The sequence below is a fragment of the Sinocyclocheilus rhinocerous genome, unplaced genomic scaffold (assembly GCF_001515625.1).
Source record: "Sinocyclocheilus rhinocerous isolate Xijiao unplaced genomic scaffold, SAMN03320098_v1.1 scaffold1862, whole genome shotgun sequence".
In the NCBI taxonomy this organism is placed as follows: Eukaryota; Metazoa; Chordata; class Actinopteri; order Cypriniformes; family Cyprinidae; genus Sinocyclocheilus; species Sinocyclocheilus rhinocerous.
Genome location: NW_015653470.1, coordinates 184545 through 196072, shown reverse-complemented (window position 1 = coordinate 196072; position 11528 = coordinate 184545). Strand labels below are relative to the sequence as shown.

At 35.8% G+C, this 11528-nt stretch overlaps 1 protein-coding gene across 5 annotated transcripts in view; it reads right to left on the bottom strand.

Annotated features, from left to right (window-relative positions):
- Window positions 1-11528, bottom strand: part of LOC107716056 (centrosomal protein of 170 kDa protein B-like) — a 36681-nt gene that overhangs the window by 2132 nt on the left and 23021 nt on the right. For 3 of the 5 annotated variants that reach the window (XR_001637161.1, XM_016522376.1, XM_016522377.1), the window contains exons 9-16: window positions 9792-10597; window positions 8192-8359; window positions 5491-7051; window positions 4672-4906; window positions 2610-2736; window positions 1546-1662; window positions 1377-1465; window positions 656-746 (exon numbers count right to left, since the gene is read on the bottom strand). Coding sequence is in view for 4 of the 5 variants with exons in the window: in XM_016522376.1 (XP_016377862.1) it covers window positions 656-746; window positions 1377-1465; window positions 1546-1662; window positions 2610-2736; window positions 4672-4906; window positions 5491-7051; window positions 8192-8359; window positions 9792-10597 (3194 nt within the window). In the remaining variant the exon portion in view is untranslated. The remainder of the gene's footprint in view (window positions 1-655; window positions 747-1376; window positions 1466-1545; window positions 1663-2609; window positions 2737-4671; window positions 4907-5490; window positions 7052-8191; window positions 8360-9791; window positions 10598-11528) is intronic. The other 2 variants (XM_016522379.1, XM_016522380.1) reach the window with 2 other exon arrangements.

The following is an 11528-nucleotide window of genomic DNA, read 5'->3' as shown; positions in this document are numbered from 1 at the left end:
TTATATTGTATATATATATATATATATATATATATATAAATGAAAACAGAACATGTAAAAATAAAAACTTTCAAAATATTAATAAAAACTATAATAGCATCTCAACGACACTAAAATAACACTGACTTTGTACTAAAATAACTAAAACTGAATGAAAAATTGATATAAATTATATATATATTTATAAAAAATTTAAAATAATAAAAATGTCAAAAGCAACAAAATTAGTAAAACCTTAACTAAAATTGAATTACAACTGGTTCAATGAAACTGAGATTTTATTAGACTTATATATGTCTGTAAACACATTTTATAAAAAAATAATGAAAACAATTAAAAATGACAAACACAACAAAATTAGTACAACTAACTAAAATTAAAATGAGAACAGAAAATATAAAAATTAAATAATTCAATATTAATACAAAATATAATAGTATATCAATGATACTAAAATAACACTGATATGAACCATGATCATTTACTGCTTCCCTAATACAGCCCCTGAATTAAAAAATCAAAATCAAACTGTTTTATAATTTATAACTTCATTCAACATTACAAATGGTTCAATGAAGTTCAGATTTTATTAAAAAAAAAAAAAATACAGAGCACTCAGTAACATTTTATTTAAGGAAGAAAAAAAGACACACACCTTGTTTGATGCTTTTGGTGGAGAATCATCAGCCTCATTGATTTTCGCTTCAATTTCTCCCAAAACATCCATTTTATTATGAAACAAAGCCCTGAAAGAATATATACGAGAATGAAACCTGTACATTACGTCACAGTAATAATAATAATAATAATCTTTATTTATATATCGTGCCTTCTCAAACCGCTTACACAGAAAAATATAAGAAAAACAATACAGCATATGAACATATGTATCAAAATACGTAAGTACATATGTGACCCTGGAGCTCAAAAGCAGTGTTAAGTCGCTGGGGTATATTTGTAGCAATAGCCAAAAATACATTGTATGGGTCAAAATTATACATTTTTCTTTTATGCCAAAAATCATTAGGATATTAAGTAAAGATCATGTTCCATGAAGATGTTTTGTAAATTTCCTACCGTAAATATATCAAAATTTAATTTTTGATTAGTAATATGCATTGCTAAGAACTTCATTTGAACAACTTTAAAGATGATTTTCTCAATATTTAGATTTTTTTGCACCCTCAGATTCCAGATTTTCAAATAGTTGTATCTCGGCCAAAATATTGTCCTATCCTAACAAACCATACATCAATGGAAAGCTTATTTATTCAGCTTTCAGATGATGCATAAATCTCAATTTCGAAAAATTTACCCTTATGACTGGTTTTGTGGTCCATATGAAAAGCATCTTGTGAAAAGCAAACAAGTCTTACTTGATTTTCTCCGTCAGTTGCTCTGTGTTTTCACGGATGGCGAGAGACAGTTGGGACACTGGATTCAGCATCATATTGTTCAGTGTAAGCTGACAGAAGAAGAATGAGATGTACAGCTCAAATACAGAGTTAAAACTCCTGATGTTAAACTGAAGAGAAGCTCTGCTACCTCGTCTGGTCTCATGCTCTGTCGATTACTAACGATCTGCTCGGACTCGTCAGCCGGCGCCGCAGCAGGATATTCCTTCTGGAAATTCAGACTGGCTTCGGGAATCTGGTGCCGCAACTGAAAGAGCATGAAAACAACAGCGTACTTAATATTCAGCAGCACAACTGTTTCAGAAATGTTTCTTGAGCAGCAAATCAGCATGTTAGAATGATTTCTGAAGGATCATGTGACACTTGCTAGGTTTCCATCCACCTATTTTTATGCGCATTTTGGATTATCGCATAAAAAACCGCTGGATGGAAACGCCAAGATGCACATAAATTCTAAAAATGAGCATAAAAAATCTTATGCGCACAACTGAGTCGGATAAACTTTTTATCCGATAAGAAAAAATGCACATGAACTACGATGGAAACACATTTACCGATTAATTCCTCCATGTGCAGTTAAAAAGTCACGTGAGTTTGCGCTACGAGACGGGATAACTTGACAAACCAGCGGACCGATCTCTTCACAGCGTCTATATGTTGTTTTGGTCGTTCTGAAATGCCTGAGCAAAGTCTGTCATCAAAGTATTTCTGTATAATTACTGTCTTACACGACTGCGCTCCCAAACAGCAGCATCCGCCTCTAAAAGCAATGACCGCATTTATTGTGTTACGTCTGCGCTCTCTGAAGCGCAAGTCATTTATTCTATATGAAAATGATTATATTCAGTGGATTCTCCTAATTTTCTTAGAGATATTTAGTGGCAGTTTATCAGGAAGTGACGATTTTGTTCTCTTTGACTCGTTGGATGGAAACGGTGCTTTATTCGCAAATGTTTTATGCGATATTCCAGTTTTGCACATAAATTAAATTAGCATATTTGGATGGAAACATAGCTACTGAAGACTGGAGTAATGATGCTGAAAATTCAGCTTTGATCACAGGAATAAATTACAGTTTAACAGAAATTCACATAGAAAACAGCTATTTTGAATAGTAATAATATTTCAGTTTTTACTGTATCTTTGATCAAATAAATGCTGCCCTGTTGAACGTAGAAACATTATGAACGGTACCTCTTCATGGGTAGATATGGCTGGTCCCGTCTTGTCTGTTGAAGCACTCTGAGCTTCTGTGTCTCCAGCAACATCATGAATCTCTTGGGCCAGAATAGCCAAATCTTTGGCCAAGTCTTGACTCAATCTAACAAAGAATATGCATTAAAAAAAAAAAGACAATGCATTACAAGTAACAAGTAATCTTTTTTTTTTAATTGAGTAAAGTAACGCAATCCTGCTTGAATTAAAACCATAAGAACCACAAGAATCATAAGAAGAAGTTACTTTTGCAATTATGTAACTTATTTACTGAGAAACAGAACTGGAAGCTTCTCCTTTCTGCATGATTATTATACCTAGTGCTATAGCTCTGGAAGAGAGAGTCTGAGCTAGCTGAACGAGATTTGAAGTAAATCGAAATGTGGTTAAAAGTAACATTCGCCAACTATTATTTAAATAAAATTGGAATAAAATGGATTGCTGATTTTATAAGTGTGTCATTCTGGTATAGGCCTGAAATGATTAGTCGACAAATATATTTTGGTCTCTTATGACCTAATGTAAGGGCCTGCAGTAACACGGTTTGACCAGGGTGGCGCTGTAGCGCAACACTAATTCAGCCCTCCCAGATGCAAATATAACAGAAGAAGACAGAGTTTTACAAAACTACAAACAAAAAATGCTGCCATGTGTAAAGACCCCAATATACTCACGGCGAAGTTCATTTTCGCTCTTCGCTTAGGGGTAAAAAGAAGTTTGAAATACCCAAGCAGCAGTCTACTGTTAGCGAACATCCCGACGCTGCTCTGAGTGATGTTTAGATGAATGTGTAAATATGTGCTGCGCGCTTTCCTCTCAATAACGAAATAAACACAGCAAAAATGACAGCGGTGAGAAAACAGCAGTTAAGAAAGCATCTGATAATAGCAATGTGGATAAGTTTGCACCAACTCTGCAATTCTCAGTCACGTCACGTCAATTTACATAGCACTTACAATAGAATACAACAGATCGCTACATTCAGCTTTATAGTATTAAACATAAAAAAACGGTATCAGTGTCACTTTCAATTAAAATTAATTGACATTCTGTTATTAAGCAGCTCTCCAGTGTGGAGCTAGCTAATGTTAAATATTATTAGTGAATGTAAAAAAAACCAAAATATATTATTACATTACAGTGATAGTTTGGTTTGCACTGATTACAGCTTGATCCAGCTCAGGACTGTTTTGAGTATCATAACACTATAAGGTATTTTAAAAGAGATAATGCCGTTGAATAAAAAAAAATAAAAAAAAAGTTTATCCGAAAATAAAACGCCTTATTACCTTAATTTTAATTACATCTTATTAATTACCTTAACAAAAGGAAATGTTAGGCAGAATGATGCATCAGTCATTTAATTTTTCATATATCTAACTAAATGGTGAATGAGAATGTCTCTCTGTCTGTCATCTTATTTTGTGTGCCAAATATAATTATTTATATTGCAAAAAAAAAAAGTTGTAATTGTAATAGTAATACAATTGTAATAGTAATATAACTGTTTGACATTTTCAAAAGCTGAAGTGATTACCTTGTTTTATGTATTAGTTAGAATATGTATAACTCAATATTTGAACTAAATGTAAAAGCTCATTGATCAAAGCCTACCAATTAATCGCCGAAATAATTGCAGAGAAGTCGATTCATCGTCAAAATAATAATCAATTAATGGTTGAAACAATCGGCGATTAGTCAATTAATCGTAAAAATCTGTGTCGATAAGTGGTTGGAACAGTCGATTAAGCGTTGAAATAATCGCCAATTAATCATTGAAACAACCGTCGTTTAATCAATTAATCGTTTAAACAATCGTCTATAAGTCATTGGAACAATAGCTGATTAGTCGATTAACCGCCAAAAATAATCAGCAATTAATCGTTGAACCAATCGTCGATCAGTCAATTAATCATTGAAACAATTGCCGATTAGACGATTAACCGTTGGGACAATCGTCAATTAGCCGTTCTAGTAATCATTCGATTAATCGATTATCTAAATAATCGGTTGTTGCAGTCCTATCCTGGTGTTTCCCCACCTGGCGATCTCAGCGCTATGAGATGTCCAGTTCTGGAAGGCGTCGCTCTCGTGTCCTTCCCCCTCGGAGTCTCTCGAGCGGGGCACGGCTCGCACCGGACCTGCCGGATGGATTCTGGGGTTCTGCTGGGATCCTGAATGATGGGAGCGTTTGTGTTTAGGGGTGCTATGGTTTGACTCATACTCATCCTCCGAGGTGGAGGCGTAGTCTGAACCCTTCTGACGCCTCCTGGAGCCTTGGCCCAGGAAATTGGGAATGAGGAGTGTTTGGTACACCATGCCATCAGAGGATGGGAGAGAAACCAAAATTTAAAAAAAAAGCAAGAGGAGAAAGAGACGGAGAGATGTGAGAAGACACCCGAAAAACCAAAAACCACTTCCCATTCATCAATGGGGTTCAACTGCCCAAAAGAACTGTTAATCACGTTGCTATAAATTACCTTGATTTTCACAATATGCCTGTTAAGTTTTTAGTATGGTAATCTGGTTATCTGCAAATTCAAACATTAGTAAAATTGGAGACTAATTACATGGTCTTGTTAGTTGAAGATGGTCATTGGCCCAGTTGTTGCTTAACAAACAAATGCACACAAATCAAGTCAATGACCGCTGGAAGAGTCATTCAGAGACAGTGAAAGAACTTGATTTTAGATCAGAAACGTCTTGTACTTTTGTTGTTTTGGAAGCTCATCACTCTGATAAATGGATGCAAAACCAAAATAGCCATCTTGGAAACGTTTGCCTAACATTTGACCAACCTTCCGCAAATCTTACAATGAAACAAGCGAACAGAAAACCCTTTCGGCAGCATGATACTCACTGGCAGTGCTACTGGCGTATTTGGCACTGCTTGAGCGTCCGCGGATGATCGGCTGTCTGTTCATGGCATTGGAAACCTTCCGCAGAAGAGCCTTGGGATCCAGCACTGAAGCTTTCCGCACAGAGTTGCCTGACTCGGTGCTGTGGTTTGAAAAGCCTGTCCGGCTCATGGAAGACTCTGTATCACTGGGTGTGTTAAAGGAGCCCGTCCTTTTCCTGGGTAGAGCCAAAATGTCCAATCGAGAAAGCTTCTTGCTCTCCTGAGCGCCTCGACTGTTTGCCGAGGGGTTGACATCGGAGTTTTGAGACATCCGATCGGTTTCGGTACCTTCATTGTCGGAGGCTTCACCCAAACGGGCACGGCGAAGCATCGAAGCCCTTGTCGGTCTCGGAGCGGAGAGGCTATTGGAGCGAGCTAGAGCATTGTGTACTATGGATTTGCTCGTACCTTCCTTCTGAAGAGGAATAGTGTACTTTTTGTAAGGTAGTGAACTTGATTCTTGGTCGGAGACGGCGTCTGGCCAGTGCCGTGTGGTGGGACTTTGAAGATCAGCCCCAAAGTCGAGAGAACTAAGGTTACGACGGAGCAGAAAACGCTTGCCTGGATCTGCCTTGCCATCGCTGTCCTTTATCCCGGATTGGCTCTTCTCAGTCGATGGATCATCAGAGGTCTTAGGTTCTCTGGAACCTCTTAAGAGTCCTCTGAGGACCACTGGCTTCCTAGGCACCGAAACGGAAGCGTTTTTCCCGCTGATTGTACTAGAAGTGTCCGATTCTCCCGAGAAGGAGTCCCCCAGGTGGGAGCGACCGTTATTGTCTTGCTGCTGCTCCAGGAGCTTGGCTTCCAGAGATGCTAGAACGTCCTCAGTGTCTTTGAGGTAGGATTGAGTGTCTTGATTGCTTACACCTTTAAAAGCATCTTTGCTAGAGGGTTGACTAGATATCTGGGGCAATCTGGACAAGTGGATGTTGTCGCTGGCCCTTTCTTTGGTATAACTTTCCTGTCTAACAATGGACACTGAATTGTCTCCACCAAGAGAGTCATCCGATTGATCAATGTGGGGTGGTGAACAGTTGCTCTTGCTAAGCTTGCCATGTTGTTGTGTTAACGTTGCGGTGGAGAGCTTGGTAGGTGAATCCTGGTCTTTTGCCTCTTCTTGACTGGTCTTCGTAGACCGGTTCCATGTCTTCTGGGTTGTATCAGGAGTCTTCCTGCATTGCTCAACCACAGAGCCATCATCGGACTTGCTGGCATCACTCAGGCTGTCCGGATCCAGATCATCTTGGACGCTCAGTTTCTGTGGATCCCACTTTTGCTTCTGAACTTGCGAACTCTTCTCCACACCGGACAGATAAGAGTCTGGTTGGATGTGTATCGTAGGCGGTGGCGTCTCAATCTTTTCCTTCAAAGGAACCCGAGGCAGAACTCGTCTTGATCTGCTGCTCTGGCCTGTTTCTGAGTAGTCAGACCTTCGGTGTGAGTCTGAATAGGTGTCAGCCAAACTGGCCCAACGAGAAACCCACCTAGTGCCTCCGGGCGTTAATGTTGTCATCGACTGCATCTGTAGAAAAGAGGAAACTGACTAATTAAATGCAAACGCTTACTACATCATAGCACTTTAAAATGGTAACCCAGTCATGTCGAGATATTTTCACTTTATCTGTAAAGTAAGTTTATCTTTTAAGTCAAATTTGCCTTGAATAATCCTTCTAGTGCTCAGAACTGCTAATGTGAAAATATTAGTGAAAATATCAATTGAAATCCTTTTAAAAACACCCAATCTAATAATTAAAAAAAAATATATTTTTAATTATTTTAAAATTTCTTTTATTTAAAAAAATCATTACATTTTTTCTTTTTTTCTTTATTTCTTACCTTTCACATTTTATTAAATTATTTTATGTAAAACAAGGTGTATGAAATATGCTATATAAATAAACTTGCCTTGCGTATCATATATTTTTAAGTAAACTTCACTTAAAGTAAACAAAATACAGAAATGTTAAAAATAAACATTGTAAATATCTGAATTAATATTGTTCATATATTTATTAATACTCTCATAATGTTCAATCTGTTAAAAATAATTTGCAATTAGTGTTATCTACAGCTATGTGAAATAATTAGAACAAAGTGAAATTTCATATTTAATTAAATTTTTTTATTATATTTAAATTATTTCTATTCCTCATTTTTAATAAATCTTTTTAGTAAACTTGTTAGGCTTGATTGTATGCTCTCTGTCTGTTAAATAAAAGCATATGAATGTGAAAGACCAAAAAAATTTAAAATAACAATAACAACAACAACAATAATAATAATAATAATTATTATTATTATTATTAATGTTATATAACATTTTTATTGGTCCTTGACATTATTTACTGTCTGAATGTTCCAGAAACCTTATTAAACATTAAATATATTATCAAATATTGATTACATAGATGCTCAAGTTGTAAATGCAAAGAAAATATCATTATATACCAAATGAAAATATCTCAACCATAAAAAGAGATCAGGCTCTTCAATGATTCAAATCACCCATCCATAATCATCCAAAAGCAGGAAAGAGCCAAAAGAAACAGCTTTGAGAATTTCCCAAACAAAGATCCAAATCACACTGAAAAATACTTAGATTGTGGTGATTGAGTAAATGACAGATAGATCTACTGATGCCCATGATCCAAAGTGAGTTTACCTGTACAGGACCCTTGGTTGTGTCACTAAGGTCTGTTGAGTATAGACCCAATTTTGGGCCTGAGCTATTCTCACTGAGTAGAAGACTATCGTGACCCTCAGTGTCACCAACTATAGGCATAACTGTTGCTGCTGCTGAGGTTTGGCTGTTGTCGCCAACACCAAACACCTGTTAATGATAAAGCATGCATGAATATGTTTGTTCCCAACTGACTGGAACTCCTTGACTCTTGAATGGATGAATTATTCAAAACTAGTGGTCAACGGATATGGATTTTTTGAAAGGCGATGCCGATATTTAGCCAATATTTATATTATATTTATAAGTGGTTGATGGCTGATATAAAGCCGATTTATATATCACAACATTTAATTCAAAGATAGTAAAAAAACACATGCACAACAATTGCTGAAATTAAATCTATATTTATTTTACATAATAATTTTCTAAATTATATCATTTGAAAATGAATAAATATAAAAAAAAAATGTATCTGTAAAATCATTAATATTTAATTACATGGCAGAATAACTCTCCTGTCAGCATTCAATTAAGGTCTAAATAAAAGTCCTCTGCCTGTCAAAATATAAATCCCGCTTCCGACATATCAGCCAAACAGAAAAAAAAATGTAATGGCCGATGCCGATATATAAAAAAAAAAAGCCAAAAATCAGCCGATATATTGGTCGACCACTATTCAAAACACTTAAAATGGGATAAAACACTAGCGTTAGGGTTTACAGTGCATCTCAGCCAAACAGAAAAAATGTAATGGCTGATGCCGATATTAAAAAAAAATTTCAAATATCGGCTGAAATATTGATTAACCACTATTCAAAACACACTTGAAATGTGATAAAATACTAGTGTAAGGGTTTACAGTGCATATCAGCCAAACAGAAAAAAAAGAATGGCCAATGGATGCCAAAATTAAAAAATGCCAAATATCGGCCGATATATCAGTCGACCAATATTCAAAACACACTTGAAATGTAATAAAACACTAGCGTTAGGGTTTAAAGTGATATCAGCCACACAGAAAAAAATAATCAATGGCCGATGGCAATAATTAAAAAATGCCAAACATCAGCCGATATATAGGTCGAACACTATTCAAAACACTTCAAATGTGTTAAAAAAAACTAGTGTAAGGGTTTACAGTGCATATTAGCCAAACAGAGAAAAATTAATGGCTGATGCCGATATTTAAAAAATGCTAAATATTGGCCGGAATATTGATAAACCACTATTCAAAACGTACTTGCAATGTGATAAAATACTAGTGTTAGGGTTTACAGTGCATATCAGTTAAACAGAAAATAAAGAACGGCCAATGGATGCCAATATAAAAAATTAAAAAAAAGCCAAATATCGGCCGATATATCGGTCGACCACTATTCAAAACACGCGTTAGGGTTTACAGTGCCAATCAGCCAAATAACAGCCGATATATCGGTCAACCACTATTCAAAGTGAACTTTAATCGTGATTAAAAACAAGGGGGGGCGACTGAAATAATCTGAACAGAACTGAAACAATGCTTTCTAATAACACAATGTGTTCGTGGTCTCTTTAGCTACTTGAATCGGATGTCAAGTACCTGATCAATCAAGCTCCGTGCCTCCACAACCTCTTTGTCTGGACTTTCATCTTCAATGGTGTAGGTACCTGTATCACTTAAACTGTCATCCTCGTCCTGCTGCTTGGGAACCAACGTTTTGGCCTCTGTACAGTTGTCTTTCTTGGGTGCAGAGGGAGATCTGATTGTCTGATTCACTGTATGAGACGTAGTAGGAAAACTCTGTGTCACAGAGGATCCAGCATTAGAAGATGGGGTCTTCACCCAAGTCGAGTTCGCGTCCCATGTGGGAGCAGGACTGGGTTTCGACACCCTAAGCAACTCCGCAGCAAAGTCCTGCGATAATTTGGACCTCCGGCCGACGCTGCCGAAAGTTTTAGACGCAGAGCGGGAGCTGAAGTCAGACGTGCTCATACGGATTTCGGTCTTCTCCCGTCTGAGGGATCCGGCCCGCTGAGGACCATCTGAACCTTTGAGGGGAATCGTGAACTGCTGTGTGGGTGGATTATTTCCGGATGATGTTAACCGTTCTCCACCTTTCCGTTTGTCTAATTTGCTTTTTAGAGCAGACTGGAAGTCGGGAGAAGACATGTTATTGGTGAACGACTGCGAGCGCTTTTTCTGTTGAGTATCGTCTAAGATCTCGATCACAAAAGCTTGCTTGGGATCCGGTTTGCCTTGGCTCTTTGAATCTGGTGTGTAGTTATTTGGGTAATCTTCTCCATCCGGATGCTGACTGATCTTTTGTGATACAGAGTGGGACATTGACTGAACCATTTGCGTTTCTTCCGGTTCTTCAAAATCAGGGTCTTCAAGATGGTGTGCATCTAGAAATAACAGGTCAGTTACAGGTCAACATTTAACCTCCAGATATATCTGAAAACTGTTTTCATCTAGAAACACAAGCTCACAGAGTTTAAACCATGAGACCAGAAATAATAATTATTATATCAGCAAAACATCCCACCAGGGTTATTATTGTTAACTAAATTTAAAAAAATTACTTTTAAAACATTTTAAACATTTAAAATGAGTAAGAATGTAAAAATGAAGTAAAAATGAATTTAAAAATATTAATAAAAACTAGGCTATAATAGTATATTACACTTAAAATGTTATGTTTATGTTCTAATATACAGCTGTCATGTTGTGCTGCAAATTTTATGTCAAATTTTCAGAAATACACTATACAGATTTGACAAAATTAAGTAACATTTATCTTCAACAACACTATGGAAGTGAATATCAGGAACAACAAAGCCAGTACAACAACACGTACACTACATTAACTGAAATAAAAAAACCTTCAATTTTATTTTAGCTAGTTGCCAATGCAACATTTCTCATTTTCGTTTAGTTTAATCTGAAGTTCTAAAATTGAACTAAAAATGAAAAACTATATAAATAAAAAAAAAATTAAAATTAAAACCAAAAAATTTAAAATAAAAAAAATCACTAAAAATGTAACGAAAATGAAAATGAAAAATATAAAATAAAAAAGTTCATTATTTTTTATTTTTCCCCCCAAATTTTTTTTTGTCATTTTTATTAAAAGAAAAACAACAAAATTACTAAAGCTTTAAAATGAAAACAGAATTTTAAATTATAAATTCTTAAATGTAAAAATTAAGTATATTAATAAAACTAAAATGAAAATGGAAAATAGAAAATAGAAAAAAAAATTAAGTGGTGTTATTGAACCAATAACAGTGTTATTTCTAAAGCTTTAGTAATTTTGTGGTGTTTTTCTGGGCGGGG